At 42.6% G+C, this 12,557-nt stretch overlaps 1 protein-coding gene across 2 annotated transcripts in view; it reads right to left on the bottom strand.

Moving 5' to 3' along the window:
• Positions 1 to 4,617: 4,617 nt before the first annotated feature.
• LOC119652964 (gamma-aminobutyric acid type B receptor subunit 2) overlaps positions 4,618 to 12,557 on the bottom strand; it is a 41,838-nt gene continuing 33,898 nt past the window's right edge. For both annotated transcript variants that reach the window (XM_038057361.1, XM_038057362.1), the window contains exon 15: positions 4,618 to 6,673. In XM_038057361.1, coding sequence (XP_037913289.1) covers positions 6,057 to 6,673 — 617 coding nt within the window. In that variant the 3' untranslated portion in view covers positions 4,618 to 6,056. The remainder of the gene's footprint in view (positions 6,674 to 12,557) is intronic.

Below are 12,557 nucleotides of genomic sequence, written 5' to 3'. Positions count from 1 at the left end.
TCAATCTCTCAATCAATTCTTTTGAGTTTTTTACGGATTGGTTTCCATTAATGGATCCCAATTTTTGGCATTCATTGTTTAGAAAACTCTTAAAGTAAAATAATCTCGTCTTGTTTTAGGATTGATAAATTAGCTATTAGGAAGTGAATTAAATATTCTTTTTCAGGACCTAGATATAAGTTTTAAGATACATTAGCTATTAGGTAGTTAAATTAAATATTTATTTTCTTTTTCAGGACCTAGATATAAGTTTTTAGTCGTAATTATAATATCATAGTATAGAGTAGTATAAATAGAACATAATGTCTATAGATGAGCAAACTTGTTTGCACTGATGAAGGGAACAAGTGGTTCCCGAAATATCGGTATTTGCAAGAATAAATACCCACACCAACGAAAAAGAAACAACAAGTTTTATTATTTCAATTAAAAAATGATGTTACTTGGAAACATATTTTTCTTTGGATTAAAATGGAATATTTGGGATAAATGAAGATAGAAGAGCTATCTTGCACTGCAGTCAAAAGAAGGGCTGAGCTTCTACAATCATGAAAATTTGAACAAGACGGCGTTGTATGGTCCCCCAAGTTTGAAAGCCTTTCGGTGCTGGGGCATGATCTGAGTCCCAAGCGTAACATAACCATTCTGACCAACAGCCAAGCGGCTATTAGGGCTTTGTCCTTTGTGGCGACATCCCCCCGGCTGGTGGAGCATGAGCATGATTTTATCCTTGATAATTACCGATTTTATAATCTCACTCGACTGGTGTTGCATACCCTTCAAGTAAGGCTCTGAATCACAGTCCTCCTCACTGGCGGGAAAATACGTCTGAACTAGTAGCTTCAGGGTCTCACCAAAAGATTCCGTCCAGGAGTCTTCCAATTTTTTAAGAAAGAATATGCTCGCATGTTCCTTGGCGAGAATCTTGCTGAGTCTTGCAGATTTGCTGGTGCTTTCAATGTTCTGACAATTCTCCAGCCGGAACCGCTTCCTAGCAGTATTAATGGGCGACTTATACCTCTTCATGCAGTTCTTCTATGGCTGTCAGTATTTGTACTGTAGCAGATGTTGAACTCCTCCTTGGAGAGCTTCCGGGGTTGGACAGGTCCTCATTCTACCATGGTGGCAATGTCTTCTTGTTGTATTTAGCAGGGCACGAGAGTCTCAAGGCGATTTGGAATGCTTTTTTCAAAACCCCAACCTTTGATTCAAACTCTTCTGTCGTGTTAAGTTGCCAATTTGCGTGCCGAAGAGTTTGTTCTTGAGAACTTGAACAATCAACCTTCTCGAGTTATCTGAAAGAATTGGAGTCCTTTACAGCGTGGTTTAAACTGAAAAGTATCCAACTGTGATTTGAGGAGGATGTCTGATCAGACACTCTCCAGTTCTCCATCCTAAGATCACCGAGCTGGAGAAATGGAAGGTTGATATACTGTTACACATCGATTAAGTTTGTATTAATAATAACGTCAAAGACCTCTTACCTCTTACCTTACCTCTTTCGTTGATTTCTCAGCTGCCCCAAAGCGAATGCGTTGCATTGGCGTCTCAACTAGCAGCGATGGTGGACGTCCAATGTGCTAGTTTTTCTGGTGGAGCTGAACGGTCGCTCCAGCTTGCTCCAACTTAAGCGCGGTTAGGTCACTCAAACTCAGATTCGAACACAGAAAGCGTATAAAATCTTCCTGGCTAGGACACATGCTTGGTTTGTCCCAATCAGCGTCTTATAGGTGGTGGAATAAATTAACATTTAACAATATTTGCTTTTTAGCCATTTGATGGTTGGGATTTCTCCGATGTAGAGCGATGTTGTCTTCCTCTAGAAGTAAAATCAACAGTTGCGGCGCCCTTCGAGTGCTTCAGATTTATTTGCTCTACCCTCAGCACGATCTGCTTGCGTAAGGGGTACGTCAGTCCCCGTTGGATCGTCGATTTTCATGTCCCACAAAAGCTTGCGGGCAGCATTGACTGGTATCAACATCTCTTCTTCATCTTCTTTGTTGGCTTTTAAATTGGAATCCATATCTTGGCCCCACGGGTTGATTAGCCTGGCCAAAAAGGTAAGGACCTTATTTGATGATGATGATAGCGGAAATGGAGAATGAGTTGACTGCGTTTTTACGCAGCACGAAAACGCTCACCGCAGCTCCCAGCGAAGGACGCAGCAAGGTATGAATTATCCGATGAGAAACCGCTGAGAACCTCGTAAGCGTTAAGTGGGTCGCAGACAGTCCGCTACAAAGCGAACTGGGGAAAAAACGAAAGGAGGAAGGGGCACCTGAAGGAGACTTTACTCAGGTACTTTCTAGGGCTTAAAAGAAAAAGACGAGGAGGGACAACAGGCAATAACACGCCGTGTCATCAGAAAAGCCTCTATCTAAAATTAAGGCGGACCCGAAGGATGGAGCACCAAAAAGAAAGTTGGGGAAATGTTACAGATGTCTGGATTATGGGCACATGTCTGCAATCTGTCGGGGACCTAACAAAAGGGTAACATGCTGTAGATGCGGTCAGGTAGGCCATAAAGCGAATACCTGCAACGAAAAGGAGAGTTACATTCTATGCAGGGACCACGGCGCGTCTCATGAGAGCATTGCGCAGTGAAAAGCACCGAAACAAGGACCTAGCTTCCTGACACTCTGATATATGCCATCTGGGTTCGGACGGCATCCCGAAATGACAGCGAGAACAGGACTTGTAGTTTAGTAACACCAGATCGGCTCCAAAGTTCCGGCACCCAGGCTGTGAAGGAAGCATTCCCGACGTAATTTTTGCGTCGGAGTCACTGGTGTCGCTAGGGGACGGGTGGCGAGTTCTGGAAGGCTTCTCGACAAGCGACCATCAATACATTCCATTCGAGGTGGATTATCTAAACCCGGTATGTGCCATTCCAACGCTCTTTCTGTGCGTGGACCGTCACGAAGGTGAACACCGGGAGGTTCGTAGAAACTCCTGGAGCAAATGGGGCCATGCTGTAGGGCACTCCTGGAGGTGGCGCTACTGCAGCTGACACTGTCGTAAATTCAGTTATGAACCTGATAACGTTGACCTGCTGAGCTTTCATGCCCAGGAGGGTATCGAGACATGACAGGTCTCCTATATATTGGTGGACGACGAAAATTGTAGAGCTCCGGAAGGAGTGTCACAAAGTCAAAACATCTAAACGACCAGAAGGAAGCCTACGCAGCGCAATAAACAGGAGCAAAGGCTGCCGGCAGGACCTGGTGTAGGAGGTGAACCGTAGTAACCCGAAAAATCGGGGCTGTGCGGAAATCAAGCTCACTTAAGGCTGAGTAAATGGACCACATTGTACGGACACTTTTCCCGGGGTATGCAGGGATGATGGCGGTGACTCGGAGAGCGCAGAGGACAGCCCACTTTTCTCTTTAAAAGAGTTCAAAGAGGCAGTTTTTTCTATGAAAAAAAGGCGTCATGACTTGATGGTATCCCTGTAGAGGTATACAAACTGGTGCTTCAACATCGGCCAGATCTACTGCTTGGCGCATTCAGCGGATGAAAGAGGATGTTTCTTTTCTCGTTGGAAAGCGGCGAGGCTTGCATTGATCAGCAAAGGAAAAGGCGACCCTGAGTTGCTCTCTTCATACTGACCACTTTGTATGCTTGACACTACCGGGAAAGTACTCGAAAAGCTCATCAGAAGTAGACTCATTGAAGCGATATGTATTACAGGAGACTTATCCCCACGGCAGTTCGGTTTTAGTGCAGGGAGATTCACAGTTGAAGCTGTCATGCAAATCGTGGATCCCGTTCGTCGAGCCGTTCGTAGCCGCCGAGCTCGACGGGTGATGCTCCTTGTAATGCTTGACGTCAGAAATGCCTTTAATTCCATAAGATGGAAAGACGATGCAGAGGCATGGGCTATCGCTCATGGCATCTTGCGCAAGTACAGAGATGGGGAGCTTGCGAGTGGCTTCAGCGTACCGCACTGTCTCTGAACCGGCCGCAGGAGTGATCCTCGTTGCCGTAAAGCCATATATAAGCGTAAGGGAGGTGGTTGCTCGTGAAGAACGGCAACGGACATTAGATGAGTGGCAACTCTCTTGGCAAAATAAGATTAGAGGCAGATGCAAGTCGCGGCTCATTAGCTGAATCGGAAGCATGGTGAGACTGACTATTTCCGTACCCAGTTCCTAATGGGCTTGGAGGTATTTTCAGTCTTACCTGCACAAGATTGGAAAGGCACAACCTCCTGATTGTGCGTTTTACAATAAAGTTCTGGACGACGCAGATCACACCTTTTTTCTTGTGGAAGGTGGATGGGGTTCGTCAGGAGCTCTATTTAAACACAGGGTATCTCTCTCCAGATAGCATTGTCGAGGGGATGCTGAGGAGCGCTGACAGGTAGAGCCGTGTTGCACATTACGTTCGGGTACTTCTCGTTGCAAAGAAGACAAGAGTTGGAGTTGACGATCGAGAGGTGTTTAGTTGGTATTCCGACGGCGTACCGTTGCGGGAGTCCAACACAGTCCACCCTCCCCCCTTCCCCAAATCGTAGGCTAAGCTACTTTCTTCTCCTTCTAGAGGCAATATTTAATTGAATTATTTTCCTCTAAAATAAATCAAATAAATACATGAATAAATTACTATTACTTTTTTATTATTGATAAAATAAACATTTTTTATAGATTTTATTGGAGTTGTTTGTCTGGGGTTCATAAATAGCAAATATCCATATAAATGAACAAATTTTGTATTTGTTTGAGTAAACTGTAAAATTAAGCAAGGTTCGTAGTACATATTTCATTGTTTTTAGGACACAAACTTTATTAAAATCGGTTTACTGTTTGTCTGTTTATTCTTTACACAATCTTGAATTAAAGGCGTACATACTCGCAAGTATATCTTCTCAAAGTGTTGAATTTTAAATGAAGTCTTTCTTTTCTGTGAGTTATGATATCATTCTGATACTCTTGCTTGAAAACAGAAATAGCAAATGGAACTTTCTTCTTAGCTCATTCTAGTATATTAGATTCATTCAAGCTCTTTTGATTTATTTATTACATTCAGAATACACCTACATGAAAGATGGAAGGATGATGTTCCTTAGAATTTCGACTTAGAAACACAATTGTGACCAGGATAAAAAAATGTTGGTTATTCGCGCTTTGATCCCTTATAAAATCAAAATAAAATAATTAAACTTTCATACATAATATACACATATAATATCTAGCTCCTAACAACTTGAATAATTTCTAATTATGTCTGCTATTTATTTATATTTTTAAGACACATTAACAACTAACATTAAAAAAAGAATACTTTAATCTATTGCTCGTAAAATTCAAGAGTATTGGAAATTAAACGTACGGGAAATTATTCCGTGTAATTTTCGATGCTATCACTAAAAATATCTTTTTCCCTCAAACTTATAACTGGTCTAGGACTAACGAGTAAGAGTATCTAAGGTACATAATGACTTTCTACTTTCACTTGCCTTATAAATTCTCAATTATAGTTAATTCATTAACCATAGTAGATACTAATGTGCTCTATGCCAAGCCTAGCTTATTTCTAGAAGAGCAAATTATTATTAATTTTTATATTTACTGCATTATTTTATCCTAGCTTAATGTCGCCGTGTGATGATCAGTCGATATTGAGAATTTCATGAATACTTGAAGCAAGCGTATGCTCACGTTTTCGAGATCCTGAATATCTCATTAGAAACAGGGATCACATAAAATAAGAACTTATAATCAACTTTTTGAAGTGTAAACATTTTCAGAAATTGACCTTTTTTAAGAAAACTCCGAACCGGGGTTAAATGAAAAACAGAAAACGTATATAAAAATTTTTCTCTTGGTAATAAGATAATATCATAGCAGCCTGCGCAGTCCTTATGGAGCAAAGCAGTCGAAGAAATTTGAAGTTAGAAATCGCTTCAGGAGCTTGGTGACAGGCCTTATCATTTGTTTCTCAGGATGGTTGAATTATTCATATCCAGAATTAGATTAAATTATATATTTTTCACAACAATCTAATCCTTAAGAAGGACTTCCTCGAAAGATACCCTTTCCAATCATCTGAATGTATTACAAATATTCGACGATATCACATTTTATAGAAATATTAGGACAACTTTGACCAACAGCACTTCGGCCCCGATAGCGGGGCTGTTTTTCTGTAAGGAGTTTTCTGAAAATGGGCAGGATAGCAGTGTCTCCGTCTAAAAGTTCTGATTCAGAACTAGCACCGTACATTGATGAATCGGTTTTGATGCGGTGTTTTCGCTGTTTGTCAGGTGCTACATTTGGTGAAGAGTGATGATGCGCCGAATAAGGGGTGGATTTTCCTAATTTTCTAACTTGCGTACATTGTGGTGGTGGTTCGCGTTGTTCACGTTCGCTATCTGTTTCACTTTGGCAAACAGTTCCTTTTTGCGGTTTTTGCCTATGTTTGTTGCGATTCTTTTCCGATACGGAACGTTGTATTGGGGATGTGGTGTTGGATTCATATGGAATTATGTGACTATGCTCGCTACAACGTTGTGGGTTGGGATGATTTCGCGGCGATTGGCGTGAATGCTGTTTGGCATGAGAGAGAGTGTGCGTATCCCAGAGATCGCTTTGTGAAACAACAAAGTTGCTCTTCATCGCTAAACCGGCACTCATTTGAACACTGACACGACGAGGACCTTCCGTACTTTGACCTGAAAAATAAAAGGTTAACTAGTGAATAATAAGTTGATACTAAAAAATTAAAGCAGGAGGTGGACCCTTAAAATGCTTATATGAAAAGTCGGGTCCCTGTCAGGACCGTAGAAAGAAAATACGGGCTCGATGTGAAAATTATGCAGAAAAACGGGACTCGGAAAATTACGTGGGCCTTGTTTTCATTGAAATTTCTATTCCGCGCTTCCAAGGGCTCCTTTACACCCCCTCTTGTCAGGGTTGGTCCTAGGTTAAGGCTAGGGGATACTTTACTTGGCACACCTGATGGATTCCTTCCTCAGGGTAGGTTAACGATATGATGTGAAACATTGAGTCTTTATGATGAATCCTCATCGAAGATGTTTTCCTAGAGGACAGGAAGCGCTTATTAGATCTACCAATGATCTGGTAGTCGATGAAGCATCGACAAATCATCTTCACAAAAAGCTGAAAAACAGTATCATTGATACGGCCACAATCATCCTTCGTCCCCGTCGGAATGGCTGCTTCGATGATGAATGTGAGCTAGCAACGGTATGGAAGAATGCTTTATTCCCGGCAATGATGCACTAATAAAGAACGCGGGCGCGTGCAGCTTGGGAGAACCAACAGCACTGTGAACTTGAGAAGTACAGGGAGCAACCAACAAGTCAGAAGGATGAAGCCTTATACACCTCGATGCTCATCCTGCCGAGACAAAAAAGGAATTGGATTTCCGACGGTATGGGCATATTGGAGGGATGAGTTGAGTACTTTGACTCACTGCTCAACAAACAAAATATACACGAGTTGGAGGTTCCGCCAACGGAAAACGATGGATAAATCTTGCCACTACTAAGCATGAAAGAAACAGTCCATTCAATTCATCAGCTTAAAAACCATAAGGCGCCAGGATCCAATGAAATTACAGTCGAATTAGTTAAATATGAAGGCGACCAACTACATAAAGCGGTTCATCAATTTATGCTCAATGTTTGAGACAGCTTCACGACTGACAACGAGATATTACCTGTCCCATACATAAGAATGGGATACCACGTAGTACAGCAATTGTGCGGGGCCAGATAAAAGCAGCAGGATCACTCTCGTGAGCAACGGTCTAAGACAAAGGATGCCTTATCATGCGTCCTCTTTAATCTGGCCCTAGAAAAGGTGATCCGCGATGCAGATGTTAATGCAAGAGACCCCATCCTCTTCAAGTCCACCCAACTACTGACCTACGTTGACGATATTGATATTGTGGGAAAAACAACCCGAGGCATACAATCTACCTTCATCCAGATCGAGCAAGGGGCGCGACATCATGGGCTGCACATTAATGAAGGCAAGATGAAGTACATGGTAGCAACGTCAGCGCTAAAAACCAAAGAACCAACAACAACAATAGCATCAGTCAAATGAGAACAGTAGATATATAGATAGTAAGATATGAGCCTACAACTTTGAGATCATTGATAATTTCTCCTATCGAGGGTCCAAAATCACAACCGATAAAAACTATGACGATGAAATCCGCGCACGGTTGTTTGCAGCGTTCGAGAAAAGAATCCTCCGAAGAATTTTTGGCCCTTAAATAACGATGGACCATCCTGTAGCTACATAACGATGAAGTCTATGAGCGATACTATGACTGTCAGGTTGTGGATAAAATCCGGCTCAATAGGTTACGGTGGGCGGCGGATTAAGTGCCGTGGATGAGGATGATCTGACCCGAAAAGTCTATACGGACAATATCTATGTTAGAAAAAGAAGACGAGGCAGACCCTGCCTCAGATGGAGCGGGGTGATATCGAATTGGTAGACCTCGATGAAAAACCGGAATGTCTGGAGTTCCTTACTAAATTATAGGCGTAGACTGGATACCGGTCATTGTGCCGTTGATGATGCTGATGACTACAACGACCTTGACTATTCAACAGACAAGGGGGTGCCCTATCATGTATCCTCTTTAACCTGGCCTTGGAAAAGGTGATCCGCGATGTTGATGTTAATGGGAGAGGCACCATTCTCGGAAAGTCTATAAGGGAAATATCTATGGAAGGAAAAGCAGACATAGCAGACCTTGCCTCAGATGGGGGGATGGCGTATGGTAGGGCAGGACGCTAGATAGCTCATTGAGATATCGAATCGGTGAACTTCGTTGCAAAATCGGGATGTCTGGAGTTCCTTACTAAGGCAGGCATAGACTGGATACCGGTTGTTGCACCGTTGATAATGATGATGTCCTCATTCTAGGTTTGTTCAGTTTAAGGGTTCTGGCTGTTTTGATCTGCCCTTTATTCTACAGTATTAATTTACAATAATGTCTCCCATAGACGGGCTAATTGCGTGAAATCCTAGTCCCACATAGTTGACAGCATAATAGTTCCATCCAGTAACAGTTCCATCGTGAGTGCCCACATTACAAGGAGGAGTACACGTTCAGTGTCTAGAAAAACGATCAACACCGTGTGGAAATGAGGTTCTTACAGCTAAACCTGAACCATTGCCAAGCGGTTTAGTACTTACTCTCCCAGGGTGTTCTCGAAACTCAAAATCACCATTGCCTGGGAACAATATAAAGACCTACACAGCCGGCGTGGGTTACGAATAATGGTAGAAAATCAACTATAAGCAGTAATCGCGCTATAGAAGAGACAATAAAAATTCCCTAAATGATTTACGATAGAGGATTTTAACCTTGCCGTGATTGGGGCAAAGTTAGCAATGGACGCAAATGATCTTGACCCTGGAATGGTAGCTAGTGATTTTAACGCATTGACTGAGTTAGGTGCGATGGCGAGCAATGATGCCGTATATTTCTTGAAGTTCTTCCTTGTCTGGGCCTTGTAATTGCAAACATAATAGATGTCACGTTAGTAAGTGACACTTTAGTTAAGGACCCTCAGTGGCACGTCATTGGGGACTTACATCATCATCATCAACGGCGCAACAACCGGTATCCGGTCCTGCCATAATAAGGAACTCCAGACATCCCGGTTTTGGGCCGAGGTCCACCAATTCGATATCCCTAAAAGCTGTCTGGCGTCCTGGCCTACGCCATCGCTCTATCTTGGGCAGGGTCTGCCTCGTCTTCTTTTGCTACCATAGATATTGCCCTTATAGACTTTCCGGGTGGGATCATTCTCATCCATACGGATTAAGTGACCCGCCCACCGTAACCTATTGAGCCGGATTTTATCCACAACCGGACGGTCATGGTATCGCTCATAGATTTCGTCATTGTGTAGGTTACGGAATAGTCCATCCTCATGTAGGGGGCCAAAAATTCTTCGGAGGATTTTTCCCTCGAACGCAGCCAAGAGTTCGCAATTTTTCTTGCTAAGAACCCAAGTTTCCGAGGAATACATGAGGACTGGCAAGATCATAGTCTTGTACAGTAAGAGCTTTGACCCCATGGTGAGACGTTTCGAGCGGAACAGTTTTTGTAAGCTGAAATAGGCTCTGTTGGCTGACAACAACCGTGCGCGGATTTCATCATCGTAGCTGTTATCGGTTGTGATTTTCGACCCTAGATAGGAGAAATTCTCGACGGTCTCAAAGTTGTATTCTCTTATCCTTATTCTTCCTGTTTGACCATTGCGGTTCGATGTTGTTGGTTGGTTCGTCTTCGGTGCTGACGTTGCCACCATATATTTTGTCTTGCCTTCATTCATGTGCAGCCCAAGATCTCGCGCTAAATGTCGGCTGCTCGATCTGGATGAAGGTAGTTTGTACGTCTCGGGTGGTTCTTCCCATGATGTCGATATCGTCAGCATAGGCCAGTAGTTGGGTGGACTTAAAGAGGATCGTACCTCTTGCATTTACATCGGCATCACGGATCACTTTCTCGAGGGCCAGGTTAAAGAGGATGCATGATAGGACATCCCCTTGTCGTAGATCGTTGTTGATGTCGAATGATCTTGAGAGTGATCCTGCTGCTTTTATCTAGCCTCGCACATTGGTCAGGATCAGCCTAGTCAGTCTTATTATTTAGTAGGACTTACATACACAGTGATTATCAGGCAATAATTGTGTCCATCGATTACTTGCCCTAACCTGCTATACGAAATAGTGACGAATCTTTTTCCGAACTCGGCGAGGCTGTACATTGTTTTACTGAAGTATTAACATCAGCTGTCATGCATGCAACGTCGAGGTCCCCACATGCGGTTTCAGATCATTTAAAGTGTTCACAAATAATAGACCAGTTTAGAGGGAGAAACGACGGCTGAGGTGTGATTGGTAACAGTTTACATCGCCAAATTCGAAAAAGAATCTGGAGGCAGCTAAAACGAAGCTATAAGAAGCATTGCAAAAGGAGAAACATAAAGATCTAAAGTGCTTCCTTGAAAATCGAACACTTTTTCCGACTGAGAATTATTGCCTGTGGAGAACGGTGAAGAAGCGCAATAGGCCAACCCTGCGCGAAACACCAATCCGAGTGTAGGACGGCAGCTGGGCGCGGAGTGATGCTGAGAAAGGTTCAATCATTGCTCAACACTTGAGAGTCGTTTTCCAACCAAACCCACATATAATGGACTAAGAATTATAATTTTTGATTCCCAAAGGTGCACACCAACGGATTCGTTTCAAAGTTTTCGAGGTCTTAACATTCTTGCAGGCTACATTGCTCCCAAAAAGTCTTCTAGTTTCGACCTTATTATGAGCAAAATGATCCAAAAATTGCCGAAATCTCACTCAACTGACACACATATTTAACGGTGTGTTACGCCTTGGTTACTTTCCGAAATGCACGAAATTGAACCCAATAACGATGATCCCGAAGCAAGGTAAAGATCCTACGTTCGTCACGTACTATAGACCGATAAGCCTACTTCCCTCACAATCGAAGCTATTCGAGAAACTCCTACTATCCAGGGTACATCGACACTTGGACGAAAAAGAGTTTATTCCTTCTCACCAGTTCGGATTCAGAAGAAAACATCGAACTGTTGAACAAGTTTATCGACTAGCCTCCGAGATAAGCTGTGGTTTAGAATGCAGAAAGTACTACTCGGCCGTATTTCTTGATGTTGCATAAGCAAGGTTTAGCATGAAGGCCTCATCTACAAAATCAAGGAAACGCTACCTCTAGTCGTATCTGACTGGTAGGAGATTTGTTATTAAACAAAAAACTTTCACCCCAATAGAATGTAACATCAAAGCGAGGGAATCCCAAAAGTAGTGTCCGCGGTCCTCTGCTTTATTTGGTATATACTGCAGATTTGCCCACAAACGAGCAGCTATTTACTTCTAGCTTCACTGACGATACGGCGATACTCTGTGCACATTCCATGCCTAGTGTCGAGAACCACATGAAAGAGGTTGAGCAATGGTGTGCCTGCTTAAGAATGAAAGTAAATGAAACAAAATGTAGTCATGTCACTTTCACATTAAGGAAACGAACATATCCCCCAGTTAAGTTTAACGGCGTATCCGTTCCTTACTTGGGAAAACCATGTTGAGACTAAAAAGACAGATCACGATTCAAAAACCTGCACTGGCTACTCAACAAATTTTCCAAGCTGTCCTTGGAATTCAAAGTGCTGATATATAAAGGAGCGAACAAGCCAGATTGGCGGAATAATGGTGCACAATTTTGGGGATCTGCTCGCACAACCAACATTGAAATCCTTCAAAGAATGCAGTCTAAAGTATTAAAAACGATTACTTCTGCACCGTGGTACATCAGAAATTGCAATATCTACCGCGACTTGGAGATCTTAAAAATAAAGGACAAAATTAACATCCAAGTAGCCAGGAACCTATCACTTAAAATTCAATATCATCGGCTAAAGAAATAACTTAATGGGGGTTTATACTCAATTTTCCCAAAAACTATATTTGAGCAGATATTGGTAGCCTAAGCACCATATAGTGGCGGCCTCTAGATTTTTTTCA

Source organism: Hermetia illucens, chromosome 3 (assembly GCF_905115235.1).
Source record: "Hermetia illucens chromosome 3, iHerIll2.2.curated.20191125, whole genome shotgun sequence".
Lineage (NCBI taxonomy): Eukaryota > Metazoa > Arthropoda > Insecta > Diptera > Stratiomyidae > Hermetia > Hermetia illucens.
Note: the sequence above shows the minus strand (reverse complement) of the source record. Positions and strands in the feature narration are given on the sequence as shown.